At 30.6% G+C, this 10,371-nt stretch overlaps 1 protein-coding gene across 4 annotated transcripts; it reads left to right on the plus strand.

The window, feature by feature from the left end:
* Positions 1–5,939, plus strand: LOC112789967 (uncharacterized). Of its 4 annotated transcripts, none has more exons than XM_025832163.3 (10): positions 1–451; positions 907–1,108; positions 1,394–1,521; positions 1,657–1,828; positions 1,915–1,980; positions 2,078–2,211; positions 2,408–2,511; positions 2,763–2,863; positions 4,927–5,078; positions 5,608–5,939. In XM_025832163.3, exons 2-10 carry the CDS (start codon positions 1,031–1,033, stop codon positions 5,651–5,653), a joined length of 981 nt encoding a protein of 326 aa, XP_025687948.1. In that variant the 5' UTR covers positions 1–451; positions 907–1,030; the 3' UTR covers positions 5,654–5,939. The 4 variants fall into 4 exon arrangements, with proteins under 4 accessions (XP_025687948.1, XP_072088750.1, XP_025687950.1 ...); XM_072232649.1 differs by having other exon boundaries at positions 1,711–1,828; XM_025832165.3 differs by lacking the exons at positions 4,927–5,078; positions 5,608–5,939 and adding an exon at positions 3,707–3,904.
* Positions 5,940–10,371: the final 4,432 nt, after the last annotated feature.

Raw genomic sequence — 10,371 nt, forward strand, 5'->3', positions numbered from 1 at the left:
CTGAAACACTGTGAATATACGTTAAACGGCGGGCTTAATCTCGCTTCTATCTCTCCCTCGTCATCCTCCTCAATCCATCGTTACCACCGCCGCTTCGTCTTCAACCGTCGAAAGTTCCAAGCCACACGCTCCTTCTTTACCACTGTCGAAGTTATTTCCCATAGTCACTGTTCCTAGCCAGTGCGACGATCTCGGATCTTCTTTCGGATGTCGGATCTTCTCCGGCGACGACCTCCTTCGGCGACATCTCCTCCCGTGGTAATCTCCTCCGGTGACATCACCTCCAGCTTCCTCTCCTTTCCGTCCTAGTTCTGCGCTTTCTCTGCCAAAATCCTCAGCGCCTCCCTCAGCGTCTTCTCTGGTGACATCTCTCTATTGAAGATCTCTAAAATCAAAGCCATCACAAGCAGAACAAGCACAGCTCTCCCATACTTCCTCAGTTCTTCTATAAGTATTATAGATCTCTCTCGTCCTTTCTCTTGTCCCTTCTTTAATTTTTTATTTTTATTTTGCGATATAATAATATAATTAATTACTATTTGTTCTTGTGTTGATTGTTCAATTTGATTAATAATTAAGGTTTACGCATGACATCTTAATTGTATGATTGTTAGGGTTTTGAGAGATAGGAATTGTAGCTTATTTTGAGTTTTGAGCACCATGTGTTTGTTTTTATGTGTGTGTGATGGTTAATGTGTCTAAATTGGTGGTTTTGTGTATCAGCTTTTGTTGTGCTTCTAAATTGGTGGTTTAATCTCTCCTTGATAATCTTATGTGGCTGAATTATTTGTAGAATGTGAGATTTTACAATTATTTTCTAAACTATTGTATTATTTATATTTTATATTTTTTATTCTAACCAATAACTTTTCTTTAATGCTTATGGAAAACTTTTTTTGCTGCCAGCTTCAAAGCATGAACCAGATGGCAGAGTAATCTTGGTTGAATTCGAAACCCTTCGGTTGTTGAATACATATGTTCTAAATAATGGGTGGAAAGAGGAACCAAACTCATTTCAAAGGAGAAGAAAATGGGACAAAAGGATTCTAGAATTTGTTACACAAAATTCAGACAAGCCTTTGATATGGTGTGGGGATCTAAATGTGAGGTAGCTAATCTTCATTTTCCTTTTGTCTCTGGCAGTATGAGATTAATAAATTCCAATCTTTGTTTGGTGGCATACTTTTCATTATTGTTGTTGTAGCTATGAAACAAATTCAGCTCTTTTTTAGAATCCATGCCATGAAGAAAACTGAAATTCAAATAATTTGAGAGGATAACTAATCAAAAGTAATCTAAAGTTTGCTCCAAATTTAATTAAAGCACAAGTTTTCTTATTGGTTTTGAATGATTGATAAAAGCACAAGTTGAAAATGTTTGTTGGATAATATAGTTCTGCAGGGAGGTTGTTGTGAGGAAGCTTGATATGAATGAGAGACAACAGATCGTTGACAAGATCTACAAGGTTTCTGAAGAAGATAACGAGAAGTATTTGATCAAGTTCAGAAATAGACTTGAAAAGTTAGTTCTACCACTTAATTAATTCATCCTTTTAATTATTTTTTTAATTTTTATAAATATTAGCTAATTTGTATTTAAGGATATATTTTATAAATAATGAAAATGAAGTCTTTTGTACATCGGTAAGTTCATTAGATATGACAGAAAAGAGAACTTCTTTGAGTTGAAAGGTGAATTTCCTGTCCCTAGGGACAGTCATAGTACCATTGCCATTGGGAACAAGCTTATTGTATATGGTGGAGATTCAGGTTATCAGTACCATGGAAACATTGATATTCTTGATATGGAAACAATGACTTGGTCTAAAGTATGTATAGTTCTTAACTTTTATGTTGGAATTGCTAATAATTTTCTCGAAATTCGAACAATTAAAGATCAAATTTCATATGGCAGTTGAGAATTCAAGGTTCTTCACCAGGAGTCTGGGCAGGTCATGCTGCAGTAAACATTGGAACCAAGGCAGATTTTCATTAATTGCCTGATATTGATTTTCATTTTGTGGAACTCTTATAGTTTAATTTGTCATGGATTTTTCTAAACTCTCCATGATATGCAGGTCTATATCATTAGAGGGGTTGGAGAAAAACGTTACTATAATGACATTTGGATCTTTGATATATGCACTTGTTCATGGACTCAACTCTATATAACTGGTCAACTACATGGACTCAGCACTTATATCACTACATGGTATGCTCCTTCCAACCCCCATAGTAATAGACACACTGCTACCTCTTCTGTGCAAATAATAGATTGTCATTTAGATATGAAATCGTACTCAAGCATAGCATTAAGATGGTTCCAAATCCAAAATGTATAAATTGATATTTTGGTTTATTCATATGGACACTTGTTGATCACCCTTCTAATGTTGGCATAATTGCAGTTTCCTGTTCTTGGCTGTATTGCTGTATGAGGTTAACAAAATCTCAGGATCAGTGCTTTCAGTTCAAACAAGCGACTCCAGAAGTAAAAAGTATAGTGGGAGAGGTTAGTCTCGTGTGTTCTTATTATGTATGCTCACTGTCTAAGCATCTTCACAGATTTTGTTTGTAGCATTAGTTAACTACCCTATTATCTTTTGGACATAATAAATAATTAAACAATCAAATACTAATTAATTAATTATCAATATATAAGAATCCAAAGCCCCTTGTCTCTTGAGAAGAATTGAAAATATGACGTGTTTGTCAGTTTCAAAGGGAAAACTCGCTTCAACTTCACCAATCATCTTTATGCAGCTCTCTGCAGACACGGCATAGTTGCCTTCAGGGATGATACTAGGCTCCAGAAAGGAGGACCTATATCAGCAGGCCTTCTGGAAGCTATTGAAGGATCACAGGTACTGATTGTGGTCTTCTCTATCAACTATTCATGTTGTAGCACTAGCCACACCTTTATTTGCACTCTCTTTCTACACCTTTGAGCTGCTTATAAATTAATTTATAGATTAGTTATTCTATATTCTCATAGTTTAAAAAGAAAGAAACTGGTTTTATATAAGAAAGACAAAATCGCAAGCACTCAGAAGGTGTTCTAGGCGGTGATGTATAAATCATGGGGGTTGTGCATCTCTTATTCAATCATTAAATTCTTAAGGGCATGATTTTCAGTGTAAGATTGCGTGATGAAGCAGAGCACATGTTACTCATTGAATTGTTGGGAATTTGTTTAGTGAAAAGTAGAATTGATTAAAGAGTGAAGATTCTTATTAAATTGATAGAGAATGTGTATTATACATAATTTATTTTTAGTGATATTTTATTAAATAAATAATTTTTATTTTTCATTGAAAGATATAAATATATAATACACTATAGTATTATCCTAATTTTGATCCGTATAAGAGTTGTCTTGAGCACATTCATGTAGCTCGTAGTAACTAGTAACGTGTTATTAATTGTCCTTATTGTCAGTTGATCCTTTTTATACCATCTATTGAATTTGTATATCTTAACAACTAAATCTGTTCTATTTTTTATTACCCATGTAGTAAATCTTAAGTTTTCAAGCTACTCTCTTTCGTATATTATTTTTTATTCGTGTACAATCTCACCTAATTTCAGTCTTGGGATATGTTATATATAAATAAATATTGATGAATTAATTTAGGTTCTGATTCTTTTTAGTTATTTTTAATATTGAATTGTCATTATTAATTTTTTCTGGTATTTTTTCTTGGCAGATTACTGATAACTTGGAACAAAGATTTTACAAGAATTTACGTAATGAAAACTTGGTTTCAGTGAACGTTGTCTTGTGTATATATTAAAAATTGTTATAGTTGTATATTTATAGTTAAAAAATCATGTTATGTTTGATATTTTGTATACAAATTATTATTTTTTATTTCCAATACTAAAAAATCATATATTATGTTGAATACTTTGTTCATGAGCTATATAATATTTTGTTTATGGATTATGATTTTCGGTTATTGGGAAATTTTAATAAAAAATTATTTATTTATCGCGATAAAAATGACTGTAAAAATTGCCTTTTAAACGATAAAAATTGTCACTTTTATTCGGTAAAAAAAAGGCGGTTTGTAGCTGTCATTTTAAACAGCATGAAATGTTATTTTAATTCGGTAAAAATGGCGGTTTTAAATGCCATTTTAACCAATAAAAATGCCTCATCAGGGTAAAAATAGCGGTTCAAAATGCCATTTTAACCTGGTAAAAACGGCGATTTTAAATGCCATTTTAACCAACCAAAAATGTCACTCTACCAAGGTAAAAATGGCGGTTCATAAACGCCGTTTTAACCAAACAAAAAATGCCGTTTTACCCTGGAAATAATGGCGGTTTGAACTGCCGTTTTAACTAATAAAAAAATGCCGTTTTACCCTGGAAATAACGGCGGTTTGAACCGCCGTTTTAACCCAACTCAAAAACCGCCGTTTTAACCAGGTAATAACGGCGGTTTGAACCGCCGTTTTAACCCAACTCAAAAACCGCCGTTTTAACCAGTTAATTGTGGCGGTTTTTCGAAAACCGCCGTAATAACCAAATGGCGCTTCAAATTATGGCGGTTTTTTTTAGCGCCGTTCAAGGTAATAATGGCGGTTCAAACCGCCGTAATAACCTTAAAAAACCGCCGTAATTACCAAGTTTTTTTGTAGTGGTTGAAGTATCGTCGTAGTGGTTGTTGTTGTTGTTATGGCGGCTCTCTCTGCAACTTCTTTACTTTTGAGATTAGATTTTTGTTCTATTTTTTTCTTTGCTTTATGTACTTTAGTTTTGTTCCGAACTGAGTTAATTGAAATGCAAATAGGTAATTGGAATAAGAGTAGCTATAATTTTGATTCCGAAACACCTAGCTTGTTGTTGTGTTAACTTTCTGAGTGCTTTTTTACTGTTATAGTTGTTGATGTTGTCTTGTGGTTGTTTTTTATTGATTCAGGGCTCCACGGTGGGCGCCAAATATTCCATCCGTCTATGGTTGAGGTATAGCGACTCCTCTTGCTTGCGATTATGCTCGGACGGAAAAGTTATATGTCGGCTGAGGAGAAACACCGCGGCGGGAACACCTGCAAAAAGCACTCCGACGCTCAAGTAAAAAAGCAAGAATATATCAGAGTAAAAAAATAACTGAAAATGAATTCTGTGACCTGACTTGTTCTGAGGTTGCTCGTTTGTTTATATAGGCATCTTAAATTGGTCGGTTGGAGAATATTTTGGAATTCTCCACTCTTGCCGAGGTTATCCTTGATAACGTTAATCTTGTTAGTTGAGATTCTGAGTTTTGTATAGTTCTTCCAGATTGAGTGGGTTTGTTATTATTTGATTTTGTTTGACGAGGTATACTTTGCTAGCCGAAGTTCTAGACTACGTATTATTTTTATTTTTTGTTTTCTTAATTTATCTTCTCATAATGGTGCTTATTTTCTGGTGTTGTTGTGTTAGTTGTCAATAGAAAGTTTAATTTTACTGGAATGTTTAATTTTTATGATGAAATTTTGGTGGCATTTCAATGGGAATGGAACAATTGGTGAAATTTACTTTTGTTCTTCTTTCATTACTTATCAGTTATAATATTAGTTTTAAAAAAAGTTTTGATTTTATGTTATTTTGGATTTGACAGGAATATAACAGACATACATTATGAAAGAACAGATTCTATGGCATAGGTAGACAAAGGCGTGCCTATGGAATATGCCACTACCATCACTATTAATCCCTTGTCTGCTCTCTTCATGTTTGAAGACTCTGTTACTTTGAGCTCAGACATTGTCTTATTTGCAATTCCTATATTTTATATAATTTTATTTTGTGTGTTTCATTAATTAGATATTTATTTGTGTCTGTTTAAACTTTGTGATTCTGGGTATAAACAAGGATACAATTGTGTAAAGCTTCACGATAAACAAGTTAACATTACTAAAGAAGATCTCCTTAGTGGATCAACTGTTCAAATCTCGGACATCACTACATCACAAGTAAAGTTAACTAATTAATTTGTGTTACATTTTTTTTTTAAATTTGTCACTGTAAAGTATGTATGCCTAATGTGTAAAATATAATCAACCTCATATGCCATATGATATGATATATTTTAATTATTTATATTTTCTTTTTTTATTTTCTTCTCTTTACTTATATATTATTTTTTATTTATTTTAAATTTAAATTATATATCATCTTTATTTATTAATATTTGTTTCAGTCAATAGAACGTCAAGAGAAACATATAGTTTAAGTTGTTATAAAAGATAAAAAAATAAAATTTAAAAAAATATTAATTGATTATTGACAATTAAAAAAAAAAAGATTCGAAGACATGGGAGCATATATATGACATGGTACAATGACTATAAGTGAATTGCATGAATATTGGGTGGTATGAAAGAACAATACTTGATAAATTAATTAATAAATTATTAGATAAATTTGTTATAAATGTTAACAGATTAAGTGCGAAAATCTTGAAAAGAGATAACATGATAAACATGGAGTAGATACTTATAAAGTAGTTTTACGTGAATTAGTGACGATAGTTCTTCTTTACTAACTAACATAGAAGCTTAAAAGTAAAAAATTCATACAACTTAATAATCCAACAATTAAGTACAAATAAAAAAAAAAATTCCATAAAAATACAAAACCTTACTTTCTTAGTAACCAAACACAATTTATTTTCTCCTTTTGTGCTTAAAGAAAAAACTGTATTCGTATAAATAAAATCAAACTCATAACTTTGGATCAATAAGTTATTTACACATAATAATAAAGTCAAACAATATGCATATTTTACAAATTGAAATATTAGTACATTCACTTTGATACAAAAGTGCTAATAATATATCACAATTATGGGATACTTCTACAAAATTTATGGTGTAGAAAATAGCTCACTTCTAGAATATGAGAGTCACTCAGATAAAGACGCTTAAAACGTCTTTTTTGTTAAAGATATTTTTTAATAATTAAAATTTAACACATATAATCGATTAAATCGTGTTATTTTTGTCAAAATTAGGCTAGACAAATTGATTTGACTGAAAAAAATGATGAATCAAATCTTAAACTGGTCTAAATTATTTATTTTTTATAAAAAATTACTACAATATCCTATTATAATAATGACTAAAATACTTTTATTATATATATTAATTTTGAGAATCCTAAATTTTAGTCATTTATTTTTCTATTGTAGGGTTAGAATTTAAAATTTTTAAAATTAATATAATAATAATAATAATAATAATAATAATAATAATAATAATAATAATAATAATAATAATAATAATAATAATAATAATAATAATAATAATAATAAGAGTATGTTAATCATTCTCTATAATAAGGGTATTGTAGTTATTTTTTATAAAAAAATAATATTAATTTAGACTAGTTCAAGATTTGATTCACCATTTTTTCGGTTAAATCAATTTGTCTAATCTAATTTTGATAAAATAACATAATTTAATCGATTATATATGTTAAATTTTAATTACTGAAAAACATCTTTAAAAAAAGATGTTTTAGGCGCCTTTATCTGAATAGCTCCCCTAGAATATATATGGTACATAAGTAGGAACACATAATGACATGAAACTATACATGCTACATTTTTATTAAAGGGCTTCAGATTTGTTGGATGAATAAGAGAAATTATGCCCAAAAGAAGGGATAAATTTTTATATTCCTTATTTTTTTGGTGAGTTTCTCAAACTTTTCCCCTTCACTTTTATGCCCTTATTTATGCTGTACAACCAAAAAGAAAAAAAAAAAACCTAATCAGTCAATTTATAGAAACAAAAAAGGAGTGCTACCATTCATTTGCAAAAAAATACTTTAATCCACGATTCAATTTGATTATGTACGGTGGTTGGAAATAGAACTAAATTGATTCAAAATTTATCACTCGTTCTCTTCGAGTTTGGAACTCATATAAAGCTTTGGAGTCATTGATGGAGCACTCGTCAGATAAATATTCTTTTGAACTCAGCAAAATCAATGACATGATTTTTTTGTATATAACTGAAATTCGAAGAGAAAAAAAATGGTTACGAAAGGCAATGAGAGAAAGACTCAGGTGAGATAGATAATTAGAATTAGATCTGTGTCCTAAACCCTTTAACAAAATTATATACTAATAAATATTTTTGTTCTCACTAAATTGCAAACCAAAAAGAATAAAATGGACATGAGCAAACATAAAATTTTAGCAAAAGTAATAAAGTAGTGATTGTATTTGAGAGTAACTAGTAAAATCTTATATATGTATAAATCAAAGAGGTCAAACTTTTTAACTCTCAAGCGATCTTTAAAATTTGGATGCTTTTATAGGATTTAGAGAAATAAGAATGGGTGGGTAGCGATCTATTGAATTATTATATTCAAAAGAGACACTCTGGTTTTCATTAAGCTCATATATAAATTCCGAGGCAATTTGAATGACATCATCCAAAGCCTCCAATCTAATAAAAGCTAATTTAAAAATTATATTTATACCATAAAATCTATAGCTATAATCCTATTGAATTCCGAAACTACATATATGATAATTTCTTCCACAAATGAACAACAAATTTTTCATAAAATGCATAATTAGAATTGCTACTATGAGGGTTTACCAAACCTTTATGATGATGTTGTATGTTCAATTATATCAAATATAGTTACCTATACTCCTTTTAATTTATCAAATAATTCACATTTTATAGAAAATTTTCACTTTTAAGTTTCTCTTATTTTCTCATCTTTTCCTCCATCACTTCAACAAAATCAAACATGGACAACTAAGGAGGAAAACAGTTAGGTACCAAATAAATAACATAGCAAAATATAGAAATAAAAAATAAAAATTTTTTATAAAATATAAAAATAATTGAATAATTTTTTTTGAGAATTACAACTTCTCTCTGTTGCAAGGAGACTACAATAACACTCTTTCTTGACAAAAGAAGAACACACTTCTCTCTACATATATAGGAAAAAACTACTTAAAGAAATATTATGTTATTCTATCTGGATGACTTGATTGAAATGAATTAAAGAAAAACTCAATTTATAGGTGAGTCTCTTCAATATGAACCATCCGTCAATTAGAGGTATATAATTCTTCTCTTTTTCAACCATTAAAATTCTAAGGTTATAAACTAGGATTGTTTATTACCTTTCATTTTATTTAATTATTTATTTATTTATTTATTTATTTTCTAAAATCAGCTTTACTAATTTTCACAATTTTTCGCTTAAAGCTAATTTTGATAAATTTTCAAAATTCATGTTGCTCATGTATTCGATAGGCCATATGAGGATCTACACCATTCAAACTTTTCTGTATTGATTGGTTTTGTCATGGCATCTGCTAGGTTATCTTTCGTGTGAATCTTCTGCATGTCAACACTTCCTTCTTCTACTACTTCTCGAACAAAGTGATATTGTACTCCAATGTATTTTGTTCTTAAATGAAAGGTAGGATTCTTTGCAATGTGCAAGGCACTCTAACTATCATAATACACAAAAATCTTCTGTTGTTTGTGCCTGAGTTCCTTCATCAACTTTTGGATCCAAATAGCTTTCTTGCATGTTTCTGTAGTTGCTATATATTCAGTTTCTGTAGTAGATAAAGCTACAACAGTCTGTAATTTAGATAGCTAGCTCGCAACTCCTCTTGCAAGTATGAACACATATCCTATAGTAGATTTTCGTTTATCAAGATCATCTGCAAAGTCTGAATCGACATAGCCATTGACAAAGAATTTCGATCTTCCAAAACATAATACAACATTCGAGGTCCCTTTGATGTATCTCAGGATCCTCTTAACAACATTCCAATGCTCTTTACCCAGATCTGCCATAAATCGACTTACCACTGTAACTGCTTGAGAAATATTTGGCCTTGTACAGATCATGGCATACATAAGGCTTTCCACCACTGATGCATACGGTACTCGAGACATTTTCATCTTCTTTGCTTCACTACTAGGGCACATACTTGAGGATAATTTGAAATTCATAGGAAGTGAGGTTGAAATTGGCTTACATTCTTGCATATTGAAGCGTTGTAAGATCTTCTTTAAATAATTCTTTTGCGATAGCCAAATCTTCCTATCCCTTTTGTCTCGGTGGATTTGAATCCCTAAAATCTTGTTTGCTGGTCCCAAGTCTTTCATATCAAACTCCCTAGCTAACTGTGCCTTCAATTATTGGATTTGATCTTTGTTGGGACCTACCACTAATATGTCATCCACATACAACAGTAGAATGATGAAATCATTATCACCAGACCTCTTGTAATAGTTACAATGATTTGAACTAAGTCTGTTGTATCTAAGGCTAATAATGAAAGAATCAAATCTCTTGTACTAACACCTTGGCGCCTGCTTTAGACCATACA

Source organism: Arachis hypogaea, chromosome 3 (genome assembly GCF_003086295.3).
Source record: "Arachis hypogaea cultivar Tifrunner chromosome 3, arahy.Tifrunner.gnm2.J5K5, whole genome shotgun sequence".
Classification (NCBI taxonomy): domain Eukaryota; kingdom Viridiplantae; phylum Streptophyta; class Magnoliopsida; order Fabales; family Fabaceae; genus Arachis; species Arachis hypogaea.

Excerpts from the sequence above, each read along its gene's own strand:
- LOC112789967 (XM_025832163.3), top strand. The coding sequence starts at position 1,031 with ATGGGACAAAAGGATTCTAGAATTTGTTACACAAAATTCAGACAAGCC. Across the intron at positions 1,109-1,393 it reads TGTGGGGATCTAAATGTGAG|TTCTGCAGGGAGGTTGTTGT; the intron begins GTAGCTAATCTT and ends TGGATAATATAG. Across the intron at positions 1,522-1,656 it reads TTCAGAAATAGACTTGAAAA|ATATGACAGAAAAGAGAACT; the intron begins GTTAGTTCTACC and ends TAAGTTCATTAG.